The 13,942-nt window shown below is 56.2% G+C and overlaps 1 protein-coding gene across 1 annotated transcript; it reads left to right on the top strand.

Annotated features, from left to right (window-relative positions):
* Nucleotides 1–8,943: 8,943 nt before the first annotated feature.
* FOXC1 (forkhead box C1) lies at nucleotides 8,944–12,456 on the top strand. The gene has a single exon (XM_032424982.1). The coding sequence runs from the start codon at nucleotides 8,968–8,970 to the stop codon at nucleotides 10,627–10,629; it is 1,662 nt and encodes a 553-aa protein (XP_032280873.1). The 5' UTR covers nucleotides 8,944–8,967; the 3' UTR covers nucleotides 10,630–12,456.
* The last annotated feature ends 1,486 nt before the right edge of the window (nucleotides 12,457–13,942 follow it).

Here is a 13,942-nt window from a genome sequence, read left to right on the forward strand (position 1 = left end):
TGTCTACTTGGGAATAGAGATAAGTATGAAAACAAACTGGTATTATAAGTGCACACTCACAAATAAAAGGAGAATGTCTCCCAAGACCGTACTGGCACCTTATAAAAGTGTAATTTAACCTTATCTAATCTGGAGCCTGTTTCATCATAAGGAGAGCCAATAATGTAAAGCTTTGTGCGAAAGGAAGGAGGAAAAGCACATGTGGGGTGGGTGGCGGTCAGCGTCGCCTGTGACAGCCTGCCGGTGGGGACTCTCGGAGCCGCCAGTGCCCACGGCGTCCTGGAGACGCTAGGCGAGAAAATGACGGATGGGCCGGGGTACCGTGAAGGCAAAAATGGCCAAGAGAATCGTTTCCTCTTCCCATCTGTTCAGGAAGGACGTCAGCGAGATAGACTAAACACAGGCCCTGGTTCGGGATTACGTGCGCGCGCCTGTGTGAACACAACAGCCTGGCCTTTAAAAGAACCTTCCTCCGCTCACTGCAGGGACAGACAAAGGGAGACCAGACGCCCACACTGGCTGGCCTTGAAGAGAAGCAGGGCAGTCGCAGACTGTCGCGGCAGCTGGCGGGGGCTGGGGCGGTCCCCGGGGAGTCTGGCCCTGGTGCCCACGGCCTGCTGCGGCCACCAGCTGATGGGACTCACCCAGCAGGGCTGGACACACCGGCTGCCGGGGCTGGGCACGCCCCGCTCTTCCTGGGAAGACACGGGAAATCCTGGCGCAGAGGGGCCCTTGGGCACCGCTAGGTCCAGCACACAGTCGGCCTCGCTCCCTGGGAGAGCAGAGCCCCTCATTCCCAGACGCTCCCGAGATGAGATGCGAGAGGCAGTGCTCTCCCCCGAAAGCCTAGCAGAGGTCTTGGGGCCTCCTCAGGCTCTGCTACAGGGTGAACCTCTTCCTACCCTCACTATTGGCCTTTGGATCAATCTTCCAGGCCCAGGCGAGGTCCAAGTTGGGCAGGAGAGGGATTCTTTCCCAGAAAGGGTAAAAAGGCCCTCTTGCCTATTCTTCTCTCCCCCGCCCACCTCTCAGGCTTTCCCTGCTGCTATCCCCACCCTGCCCCCTGAAGCCCCACCTGGCCAAAGGCCTCCACTGTATTAGACTCCAGGGCCTGGTGCAACTTAAGGCTGGGGTGACCGGCTGAGGGAAGGCTGCCCTGGACTTTGCAAATGCTGGGTGGGACCCCTGCCTCACCCACTTGAGAAGCATCTCTAGAACATCTGTGTGCAGACATGCTACCTCTGTGCAAGTCAAGTAAGCTTACACACATACAACAGATTCAAGCATGGATGTGGATCAACATTTCTCTACAGTTATTACTATTTACCTTCACAAGGGTGTCTGGCAAAGGGTATTGTGTTATACATGAGCTGCCAGAATCATGCTGAACACAAAGAAAGCCTCCATATATTTGCTAATTAAATGGATCAGTCAATATATCCTTGATCTGAAATGCACATTTTAACATCCGAAATAGAGATGAGACTTAATACATTGGTGATGGTCACTGGTTTAATTTTTCTTCTCTCAGTAGCACATAAAATGATGTACCTTATCCGAAATGGTGTGTTAGACCCAAGGAGACACACAAAGTAAAATTGTGAGGGCGTTGTAACTTCAGCCAGGTAACTTACTCTCTCTGAGACTCAGTTCCCTCCCATATAAGATGCAGATAATAGTGTCCACATCCTTGTGAAGATTAAAAGAAAGGATTACTTGAAGCCCTCAGCAGAATGACAACGTAAGAAATGCTCTGTGCATCTTATTATCGTTGTCTAAGGGTCTGTGGTTGAGACTAGAGAAGTGTCATAACAAACAAATTTACCCTTCAATAGTATCTACCCCCTCTGCCCCAAACCAAGTGTCTAAAGGAGCAGTCAAACGTTGGAGAAAATGAAGAGCTGTCCCATTTTTTCCAATTCTGACTGGGGTTGTTGTGACCCCAAGCCAAAAGGGACCTCAGTAAAAGCGAATTCCGGATTTCTTTTTCTGTTGCCCCTAACTTAGAGTGTAACCCTAGTCAACTACTGGCCTTAAAAAATAGTAGGGCAAATTTAGGAGTAGCTAAATACTTGGGGCAAGTGCCTCTTTTCCTTTCATACATTTATTTTTATTTAATATTCTGTGGAAATTTGCCTCTTTATTTGCCCTAGTTTATCTTTTCTTATATCTTTGCTTCCAAACTAAATAGCACTAATCCGAATGCATACTTCTCTGCGGGCCAGCGTCTAGCCTTGTGTCTGTGTCTACTGTGTATGTAAATATTGGCAAGTCTCTCCGTGGGCAAAGCTGCAGTGTGCATGGTCTGTGTTGTCATACGGTGTCTCTGGGGTGTGTAAATGTGTGTGGGGGTGTGAGACCGCACTATAGCCACTGTCACTGCCACTCACTAGTCCTGTTCTCTAAACAGGTTCTTTGGAGGTTCAGTTTTTCATAATTAAGACGAAGGTGTGGTTAGAAAACAGGAGTACATTTTCCTGGAAACCAGCAGTCTTCATTTGCAACTTTTATTGGCAAACCTGCCTGCCAGTAAATACATTCCTTGGCATCTCCCAGAATGTAATTCATTTGATGGAGCGGTCTTGCTTTTTTCTGTAACGTGCACATCAATTAAAAGCGGCCGCCTGGAAGGAATGCAGCTGGTGGCTGCAAGCCCCAGGACCAGGTCACCTCGGGCTCCAGGAACAAAAACGTCCCTGGTCCGTGCCTTGGAGTCTGAGATGTTCTCCTCATGGGACTTCAGACTACTCTCGCCTGGACCCTGGGTAGGTCTCAGGGTGAGAAAACAAGGAGCCCGACACCTCGCGGTCCCACTCCAGCAGCGTGGCCACTCCCAGGGACCCCTTCCAGGAGACCCTTTCCCCAGGAAAGGCTCCGGAAGTGATGGGTCCGAGCGGGGCAGTGGAGCCTCACGCCCGCGCGGCCAAAGCGCCGCGGAGACAAAGCTGCGGACCGCAGGGGGCGCTCGGAGCACGCGCAGTGCCCGGGTGAGGGAGCCCAGAGCGGCCGGCGAGTCCCGGGCCCCAGGCTGTGGGACTTGGCTGGGGACCTGCGCCGCCAGCCGGGGAGCCCCAGCCCAGTGCGGCCGAGCGGCCTTGGGACTTCCCACACCTCTTCTTCCCTGCTCTGCATTCGCGGGGGAAAGGCGGGAAGCCTGTGGAGGGCGGGAGGGGACCCCGACCACCGGGCCACCGCTTCCAGCCGCAGGCGCTCGCGAGGACAGCTGCCCTCCGGGAGAGGCCTTTTGCACCCAGCCAGGTGTCGGCCGTGTCCCGGCCCTGAGCGGTGCAAACAGCCGGCTCAGGTCGAGGGCCCCGCGGCTGCTCCCCGCAAGGTCTGGGGTGCGAAGCTGTCCGCGCTTTTCGCACACCAGGCCCAGCCTTGCGTCCGCGCGGTGGGACGCCCCGGGGGTAGGGTGAGGGACGTCGGAAGGATCGTCCCAGAGCTCAGGCCCGCCAGGCAAGCCAAGGCCCCGGGGCGTCGAGGCTCAGGCTCTGCGACGGTCGCTTTCCGGCGGGAGGAAGGGTGGCAACCACGGCTCGAGGTCCGCCGCGGGGCGGTGCTGGAGACCCGGGAAGCACCCGCCGCCCGCGGGACACAGGCCCAGCCGCCAGCAAGGTACAACCGACCTCCCCCAGCCTGCGGCTCTGTGGGTCTGTGGGTCTGTGGGTCTGTCCGCGGATCCGCAGCCAGGGCGCCGCCGTGCAGGAGCGCGCGCTTTTCACTCCAGCCCCCCGGAAGGCGCCTTCGCCCAGCGATTCTCTGATCGCCGCGCCCGCCCGCACCCTGCAATCCCGGCGCTGCGCTACCGCCTCTGGGGCTGGAGGACCGCTGGGCCCTGCGCTGCGCGCGCCCCAAATGTGCCGGTGTCACGAAACTGCGAGGAAGCGGGGCCTCTACCCTTTCAAGACCTGGCTTGCGGCAGCCGTCCTGAGTCTGCTGTGGACCAGGATGCGAGGCCACGCAGGTGCGCGCATGCACACGCGTGCCTCTAGTCCTTTCCGATCATCCACCCCGTCACAGATTTTATTCTCGTCCTGGATTGTTAATGAAAGACGACAGTTCGGGTGTCCATCTACCTCTGCCTGGACAAAGGAAGCCCTCAGTCTTTCGGAGCCAGGCAATAAAGTTAAAGATTCACTTCCCGCATGCCCCATGCCTCTTCCTTGCTATTCAACTCGGCTCTGAGGTGACAGGTGGGCCGACCCGACGGGGTAACCAAGAGCAGGTGTGGCACGAATTCTCCTGTGTAAGTAATTAGTGGGATGGCCCATCTTGGGGACTTGGGGTATGACATTAAATTACCCCATCACATAAACTTCCTGGGGAGATCTGCTCCTACGAGGGCAACTATCCAATCAGTTCAATCTTGTAGACAGGCAATGTGGATCACTTTGTCTTTAAAACATAATCGAAAAACAAACGCTCTTTTTATTTATTGTAGGAATTATTTTTCTGCTGAGGAGGGGACTGAATTACAGGAACTGCGTTAACAGAACCTCTACTCAGAAACCCCCCAACTAAGAAGAAAGAAGAAAGCAGTCCTCTGAGTCTTGGCCACCCAAATGTTGGGTCCCCGCCTCCTCCCTCCTCTGACAAGTCACACTGAAGACAAACTCTACCTTCCGGGCTGACAGTTTGATAACGAATAACGGTTATTGACACCGAAATACCCTCCCCTACCTCTGGGTTCCTGGTCTACCCAAACGAGGCCATATGTAGAACTACAGGCATTTACTTAAATGGCTCAAAGGCACCCCCCGCCCACACACACACACACGCACACGGACTTTGCTGTGGTTGTTTGTGATTTCGGTCTAGTGGGGAGTTTCCAAATCTCACTGGCGGGATAATTGCCTTAATCTTCCAATTTGTCTCCTGGCAGCGGAGAGGGAGATGGTAGGACGACTGTAGACGTGCAGCCTCCCTCCTGGGTTTGCAGAACCCTCTGGATTCGACGCATGGTCTAGAGCAGAAGTCCCTTCCCTCATCTTCTAAGCCTGCCTTTCCTGTTTTCCGCAGCTCCTGGACCAAGTGGGGGCCCCCCGGGAACCCACAGGAAGGCGGCCTAGACCCCCGACGGGCCAGCTTCCTGGGCATAACCGAGAGCCAAAAGCTGGATACGCCGGAACTGCGGACTGGGAGGGAGTCTGGGCAGGTCCTAGGGACGACTGTGCTGCCGGGGCTGGAAAGTTCCAGAGGGGTCTCTGACGCAGAGGACAATCTGTGTCTCCTGGGCTGGGCTCAAACTGCTGGAGAGTCATTTCTTGAACTCGGGGCTCACCCCGACCCTTATTCCCTCTACTTGACTTGAATAAAAAGAAAAGAGAAAGAGCTCTTTCTGGCTCCTGGTGACCTGCGTTAGGGCACCATCTCCTCCCTCCCTCCCCCCCCCCCCCCCCCCCCCCCACACACACATTCCTGTGGTGTCACCACGTTCCCGAATCTAGGCATTTCCTGGAGTGCTTGCCACATCTCCCTGGTGCTTTTCTACAGTAGGGGTCCTGGGGAGGCCTTGTTTTAAATATCGCTGTGACGTCACGCCCCCTCCTCAGAGCTAAGAACCCCTCAGTGCGCCCTGGGAATTGTAACCCCACCTGGCAGGTCAAGGATGGGCTGGGGATTGCGGGGCGGGCCAAGCGACAGTTCCACCAAACATCCATTACCGCTGTTGCCTGCAGGACCTTCAGGCTGCAAGGACGGGAGGTGTCAGAAAAGAAGCCCAAGGTTTCCCGCGGGGGCATTTCTGCCAATTGAGTCAAGGGTTTTTCGAGAGACTGACGATTGAACCACCCCAAGGAGCAGGGAAAAGGGGCATCAAAAACTTTAAACTGAAAATAAAAACTTTAACCTATTCCCCCAAAAGACTTCATTTCTGTGCCTTAACGTTAAAATAACGCCACTAACAACAATAATAAAATAAGCAAAGTACTTGAAATATAATCAAGCCGTTTACTGAAGGTTTGCTTCCGAATAAGCTTATAAAACACAAATGCAAATATCTTTTCCTGGCGAATATCCAGAACTAAACCAGTGGAAAGTTGATCTCTATAAAACTGCATCCCTCCATTTTTTCTCGCATGCCAGATACTAATTTCACAACGGTAACTTTTATATCCAAAGCGGGGAGCCCAGAACACCACCGCCATTCTATTTGCAATTTACATAACAAGCTGTTTACCCTTCTCTGGGCTGGCGGAGGAAGAGAGCGAGGGGAGGGCAGGAGACGGTGTGCTGGGAAGAGACGGCGAGCACAACTGTCCATTGCAAAACCCGGGGGCCCGCTGGCGTTTCTCACATTAGGAAAACAAACGAGTCGCTATTGCTGCTTTCCTGTCCATGCACCGCGTGCGAACAGTGGAGATGCAGTTTAAAGTTCAAATTCACCAAATGCTGGGGTGTTTAGGGAGACCACTTAATTGGCCTCCAGGCTGAAGCCAGAGCGCCCCATAAAGCCTCAGCCAAAGGGGCTGATTATGTCAGGGTACAGGGATGGGTTCTGGACATGAATTCATTTTTCAAGTCGGGGGTCTTCTCCCCACTTCCTCCCTCTGTAAGTGTTTAGGAACCATCAAGTACTGACCCTCCTGCTGATAAATCAAGTGTTTCTTTCAATCCGAGCCCCTGGCCTTGCAAACACCCTGGAAAAGGAGTTTCAAGTGCCCCAAGAGCACAGCAGGCCAAGAGGCAGCTGCCTCAGGAATCGGAACTTCCGGGCAACCCCCCCACCCCCAGGCTAGTTCTAGAAGTAGCAGGTCCTCTTCTCTCCGTGTAAATGTCCATTCTGAAACACGCTGTTTTTTAAATGTTCAAGTGACACGGAGCTGAGCCTCCTACACAAGTCAGCGCCTTTGATATCTAACAACTAAAGCGACAATGAAAATTTTTGTGCAGTGAAGAAGCCGGATTCCAGCTGGGAAGCCAAAAGGGGCTCCCGACACGTCCTTGCAGTTAAAGATTGTCAGAAATTGGGGGAGTGGAGGTGTTAAATGCGTCACACTACTCTTCCTCACAGTTTCCTAAGCTTGCCAGTGCCCCCCCCTCCCCCGGCTTCTGGTAAAGGATCTAGTGTTCAATCTTCAGGAGGGTCTTTTCTAGAATTGCCAAGATGCAGAATTGCGCTGCAGGCGGAGGGTGGCCGATTTTTTTCCTGCTTCTTCGTTTCTTTCCCTCTCTCCTCTTCCCATCCCATTCCAGTCGTTCAGAAACTACGTTTCAGGCGTGCACAAGGATACGCCTTCTGCGCTTATCCCCCCAGAATCCTTGAGCAGTTCTGCAGGTGCGATTCTGAACATCCCCCCCCCACCCCGCCCAACACACCCGTTATCTGCAAGCAGGCAGCCCCGCGCGTGTGGAGATGGAGGTTGAACTGAGGCGCGTTAAGTTCTTGGACGTGTTTATTTGCTTCTTGTCATCACACCTGCTAATGTCACTGAGCCCGAAGCGTGACCCCTCCTCTGAGCCGAAACATGCCTGACCAGGCAAAGACCCGGCGGCGTGTGGGGAACTTGAGGGATCACGTATGCCCCTCACCCTCCCCGCCACGGGGGAGCGCAGGGAAGCCTCCTGGCCCTGCAGCTAGTGCCTCAAGCACCCTCAGGGCGCCAAGTGCCCTGGGGGGGACGAGGAGCAAGGGTGGCCGGAAATGGGGGGGGCGGAGCCTACCTGGGCAGCGATCCCGGCAAGGCCCCATATCCCCTCTCCCTTATTTCTACTGGGTAGGGGTCACGAGGAAGCCGAGGTGGGGGCGACAACTCCTGCCCCACCGGGAAAAGCATGGCTGTGACTGAGCCTTTAAAACCCTGTCCTTTGTAACCCAGCTCCGGGCAAGAGGATCTCCAGGTGGGGGGTGGGGGGGGCCAATGAACACATCTGTGAACCAAGTGAGACTGGCGACGAGAGGGAAGGAAGAGGTGGAAAGAGAGGAAAGGTGAGGGGAAAAGGAGGGGAAGAGAGGCCCAGGAAATCCCGGCACTGGAGTCAGCCAGATCGACCAGGGAATGGGAGAGAGCCAGCCCGAGTTGGGGCTCGAGGACTCGGTGACATCTGGGAGCGGTGGACCGAGGAAGGGTCTGCGTGGGGCCCAGGAGGACCCAGGAAGTCTGCGAGAACAATGGACGTCTGTGCGGAGGGCCGGGGGTGGGAGACTGCGGGCGGCTGCGGCGGGCGGCTGGGGCTCGGGGGCCGATCTTGCTGTGGGTGCAGGCCTGGCACGGCCAGGGGCAGGGGTAGGGGCGCCGGCTCCGAGCCGCCGGCGCGCGTGTGGTCAGCCCCGCGGTCCTCCCGCAGCTGGGCGCGGGCAGCCTGGGCTCGGCCTCCGGCTCATTCAGAGGCGGTTCTCGCCTACCATTGGCTGCTGCTGCTGTGGTGGGGCGGGGCTCCGCTGCCCGGAAAAAAATGTAACTGCGTAAAAAAGTCCTCGCCTGGGTGACGGATGCTCAAAAGTTCAGAAGTTTTCCCAATGCTTCCTTAAGCGGCCGGCGCGCGAGAGACTGAAAAAAAGGTGACGCGGGGCCCGGCAAGGCGGCCGGCGCGCTGCCCCCCGCCCCTGGTTATTTGGCCGCCTTCGCCGGCGGCTCAGGGCAGAGTCTCCTGGAAGGCGCAGGCAGTGTGGCGAGAAGGGCGCCTTCTTGTTTTTTAGTTTTGGCTCTGTTCTGCCGTTCTCGCCTGGAAGTTGCTCCGCGGGTTCCTTCAAGGCCGTTTGCCGCGTCCTCGTCCGGCCCTCTCCCCTAGCACCGACCCCGAAGTGGCCCGAGGCGTCCCAAGAGCCCGAGCGAGCGCAGGGAGAGGCCGCGCGCGGCCGGCGGTTTCGGGAGGCGGCGGCGGCGGCCGAGCCGGACTCAGCGCGGCGGCCCGGCACCAGCTCTGTGGGGCCCGGACTCGGACTGGGCAGCCGGCGCGGCGTGGCCGGCCTAGGGAGGGTGGGGGGCGGCGGGAGGCGCGGGGCGGCGGCGGCGAGCGGGGGCCATGCAGGCGCGCTACTCCGTGTCCAGCCCCAACTCCCTGGGAGTGGTGCCCTACCTCGGCGGAGAGCAGAGCTACTACCGCGCGGCGGCGGCGGCGGCCGGGGGCGGCTACACCGCCATGCCGGCCCCCATGAGCGTGTACTCGCACCCGGCACACGCCGAGCAGTACCCGGGCGGCATGGCCCGCGCCTACGGGCCCTACACGCCGCAGCCGCAGCCCAAGGACATGGTGAAGCCTCCCTACAGCTACATCGCGCTCATCACCATGGCCATCCAGAACGCCCCGGACAAGAAGATCACCCTCAACGGCATCTACCAGTTCATCATGGACCGTTTCCCTTTCTATCGGGACAATAAACAAGGCTGGCAGAACAGCATCCGCCACAACCTCTCGCTGAACGAGTGCTTCGTCAAGGTGCCCCGCGACGACAAGAAACCGGGCAAGGGCAGCTACTGGACGCTGGACCCGGACTCGTACAACATGTTCGAGAACGGCAGCTTCCTGCGGCGGCGGCGGCGCTTCAAGAAGAAGGACGCGGTGAAGGACAAGGAGGAGAAGGACCGGCTGCACCTCAAGGAGCCGCCGCCGCCGCCGCCCGGCCGCCAACCCCCGCCTGCGCCGCCCGAGCAGGCCGACGGCGCCGCGCCCGGACCGCAGCCGCCGCCAGTGCGCATCCAGGACATCAAAACCGAGAACGGTACGTGCCCCTCGCCGCCCCAGCCCCTGTCCCCGGCCGCCGCCCTGGGCAGCGGCAGCGCCGCCGCGGTGCCTAAAATCGAAAGCCCCGACAGCAGTAGCAGCAGCCTGTCGAGTGGGAGCAGCCCCCCGGGCAGCCTGCCTTCCGCGCGGCCGCTGAGCCTGGACGGCGCGGAGCCCGCGCAGCCGCCGCCGCCGACCGCCCAGCCCGCGCCGCCGCCGCCGCACCACAGCCAGGGCTTCAGCGTGGACAACATCATGACGTCGCTTCGGGGGTCGCCGCAGGGCGCGGCCGCGGAGCTCAGCTCAGGCCTCCTAGCCTCGGCGGCCGGGTCCTCGCGCTCGGGCATCGCACCCCCGCTGGCGCTCGGCGCCTACTCGCCTGGCCAGAGCTCTCTCTACAGCTCCCCCTGCAGCCAGAGCTCCAGCGCCGGCAGCTCGGGCGGGGGCAGCGGCGGAGGGGGCGGCGGCGGCGGCGGCGCGGCGGGAGCCGGGACCTACCACTGCAACCTGCAGGCCATGAGTCTGTACGCGGCCGGAGAGCGCGGCGGCCACTTGCAGGGCGCGCCGGGGGGCGCGGGCGGCTCGGCGGTGGACGACCCCCTGCCCGACTACTCTCTGCCCCCAGTCACCAGCAGCAGCTCCTCGTCCCTGAGTCACGGTGGCGGCGGCCAGGAGACCGGCCACCACCCTGCGGCCCACCAAGGCCGCCTCACCTCGTGGTACCTGAACCAGGCGGGCGGAGACCTGGGCCACTTGGCGAGCGCGGCGGCGGCGGCGGCGGCCGCGGGCTACCCGGGCCAGCAGCAGAACTTCCACTCTGTGCGGGAGATGTTCGAGTCGCAGAGGATCGGCTTGAACAACTCTCCGGTGAACGGGAATAGTAGCTGTCAGATGGCCTTCCCTTCCAGCCAGTCTCTGTACCGCACGTCCGGGGCTTTCGTCTACGACTGTAGCAAGTTTTGACACCCCCGCCCCCCCCAAAGTCGTACTGAATCGAACCCTAAAGCAGGAACAGAAAAGAACCATCAATGCAAAATCGAAACCAAAAAAAAAAAAAAGAAAGAAAGAAAAAGAAATCCAATTTAAAAAAAAAGAAAACCTCGAAAAACATTCACCAAACCAGCGAACAGAATCCCTCCAAAAATTCAACTCACCAGCACAAAGAAAACTATTTTCTTAAAAGATTCAGAGCCACCTTCACTTTGCCTTATCTAAATAAACAAAACGGTAAACTATTTTGTACAGAGACAGCAAAATCATGGTTTATTAAAGGACAGTGTTACTCCAGATAACACGTAAGTTTCTTCTTGCTTTTCAGAGATCACGCTTTCCTCCTTTCTCTCCCATTCCCCTGCCCTTCTCTTTCCTCCACCTCTCACCTGTAAGATATTTTATCCTATGTTGAAAGGAGGGGGGAAAGTCCCCGTATATGAAAATCGCTCTCTTTTTATTCATGGACTTGTTTTAAAATGTAAATTGCAATATAGTAATTTATTTTTAATTTGTAGTTGGATGTCGTGGACCAAACGCCAGAAAGTGTTTCCAAAACCTGACGTTAAATTGCCTGAAACTTTAAATTGTGCTTTTTTTCATTATAAAAAGGGAAACTGTATTAATCTTATTCTATCATCTTTTTTCTTTTTGTTGAACATATTCATTGTTTTGTTTATTAATAAATTACCATTCAGTTTGAATGAGATCTATATGTCTGGATACTTTAATACAACCTTAATTATTATAAGAAAAAAAGATTTCAGATTAAAACATGAGAAATGACCTATTCTCCTAAATAGCTGAAAAATGGAGAAACCCTCTGACTATTCCTTGTCAAATAAAAGTCTCTTTTTGTTTAGATTTATTTTTTTTCCTGCAGCATCTTCTGCAAAATGTACTATATAGTCAGCTTGCTTTGTGGCTAGTCAAAAGATATTTTCCTAAACAGATCTGAGTTGGCATATACACTAATATATTTTTTTCAGTAAGGACAGAACATGATCTGGAAATTCTAAGCCCATGAATCAGCAGCAGTGTTACCACAGTGCTACCTGTGTGTAGAGATATGTGAATGTTCCTCCAGATATACACAGATGAATATTTGGCTTGTGTATCACATTAAAAATCATGATGTCTGTTATACATACATCCCCGTGAGCCAAATGCTGGATAGATATTTTGCCTATTAATTTCACTCCTTTGTAAGAGGAAAAATAAACCAGTTTTTAAATGTATGTATATAACTCATCCACATTTACAATCCTTCATGTATTACATAGAAGGGTTGATTTAAAAAAAAAAAAAATATATATATATATATATATATATATACTGTGGGTTGGAAAGGGATATTTAATCTCTGGGAAACTATTTTAGAAGATATGTTTGTAGAACAATTATTTTTAAAAAAAGATTTAAAGCAATAAGAAGGAAGGAGAGAAGAGCAGAACATTTTAGTCTAGGGTGGTTTCTTTTCAATCCATTTTTTCTTGTTAATTTACAGTTAAACCTAGGGGGCAACCCAGATTGGCCCTCCCCCTTTGTAAATAACCCAGGAAATGTAATAAATTCATTATCTTAGGGTGATCTGCCCTGTCAATCAGACTTTGGAGAGATGGCGATTTGATTACAGACATTCAGGGCCTTTCAGTTTGTTTTCGAGATAATACAGTTTCCTGCTATCTGCCGCTCCTATCTAGAGGCAACACTTAGCAGTAATTGCTATTGCTTGTTGTCAAAATTTGATCATTGTTAAAGGATTGCTGCAAATAAATACACTCTAATTTCAGTCAAAAACTGCTTTACGTGGCCTCTGATTTGCTGGGTCTCCTCCCTGAGTCGTAACCTAATAGCTAGGGAAGATCGCAGCGGCCCAGGGCGCGGGTGTCTCTCCGGGTCAGGCTGGCTGGGACTCGCCTGACTGCCGCGTTTAAAACCTCTTGGCTGTTCTCAGCCCATGGCCCTGGAGCTGCCTCGGGTTATCCCCTTGGGGTGGGCGGTGAAGGGAAAGAATCCATTGCCAGACCTCCTAGTTTGTGCGTTGGTCCACTTTTGGGAGCCGACCCTGGAGCCAGGACTTGCGGACAAAGGGTCCGGTGGCTGGAGCTGGGTTGTCTAGGCCCGGATGGGAAGCGGCAGCAGGTGACCAACGGAATGGCCCCGTCCGCTGGGACGGGTGACCTATCCCAAGGCCGGGCAGCTCCGGCAGCCAGAGACCGTACCTTTCTCGACTTGCCTGATGCAACGTTTTGGGATGGGGACTTGGCGAGGCTAGACCTGTGGCCCACTCGGGGCTTTCCTGCTGGGGCGTTTCTCTGCGGCCCGGGTCCTGCGGGTCGCTCCTGGCCCGACGCCGGCCTCCGGGACGCCGCTCCCGGACGGGAACGCTCTGCAGCTAATTAGCTGTAATTAACCGCCGCGGCCTGGGCCCGGCTTCTGTTTGTGTTTAGAGCTCCTTCCTCTACCACCACCCCCCCGCCACGCTTGCCCTCCCCCCCCGACGCCTCCCCTCCCCGGGTTCTCGCTTTCCTCGCCGCTGCCTACCCCCCCCCCCCAACGAAATCAGTTGTTTCGGGGAGAAAAGAGTCCGAGGAGACCTCTTGTTAGGTGTGATGGATTAATCGCAGGTTGGGTCGTGGGTGCCGGGAAGACCAGGCTGAGCAGAAAACGGCAAAGAGCAGGGCTGTGTGTGGAGGGACGAGGGTCGCGGAGCCAGGAGGAGCGCTTTGGGGCCTTCGCCGCCTGGGCCGGGGGGAGCCGCGGGAAAAGTAGCTTGCCCGGCTCCTATCCCGCACCTCCGCCTCGCGCCACCTGGCCCACGGTACTCCCTTTTTATACTCCTCGCTGGCCGCCTTTGTTTTGAAGACACAAGCGTGTTTAGGTGCTCAGCCGGGGTGGAAAGGTCACAGGCACTCCATTGCTCTCGGGTGACAACGCGACCCGCTCCAGCCCGCAGCCTCCGCAGCTGCACGATTTGCAGGACAACCCCCAGCCCGCCCCGCCGGGGCCTGGTCGCGCCGGACCTGCCTGGGCCAGCGCGTGGGCCCCAGGCGGCCTCCCTGGCTGGGCTGCGTCCTCGCGCGGCGTGTGGGGTCGGTTTCCAGAGGCCACAAATCACTTGGCGGTGGCCGGCGCGGGGAGTCGCTCGGCCTAAGGGACGCGAGAGATATGCAAAGCGGGCAGGGGGTTCGGCGTGGTCGGGGTCCACGTGCTCGTACCCCTCTGCCTCTCCTTGGGCCTGGGCTTTGCAGCCGGAGCACGTCGCGGCCGCTGCCAGCCCCGG

The sequence above is a fragment of the Phoca vitulina genome, unplaced genomic scaffold, assembly GCF_004348235.1.
Source record: "Phoca vitulina isolate PV1807 unplaced genomic scaffold, GSC_HSeal_1.0 scaffold31, whole genome shotgun sequence".
Taxonomy (NCBI): domain Eukaryota; kingdom Metazoa; phylum Chordata; class Mammalia; order Carnivora; family Phocidae; genus Phoca; species Phoca vitulina.

Bases quoted from the DNA above. Each gene is read 5' to 3' on its own strand.
- FOXC1 (XM_032424982.1), top strand. From the start codon at position 8,968: ATGCAGGCGCGCTACTCCGTGTCCAGCCCCAACTCCCTGGGAGTGGTG.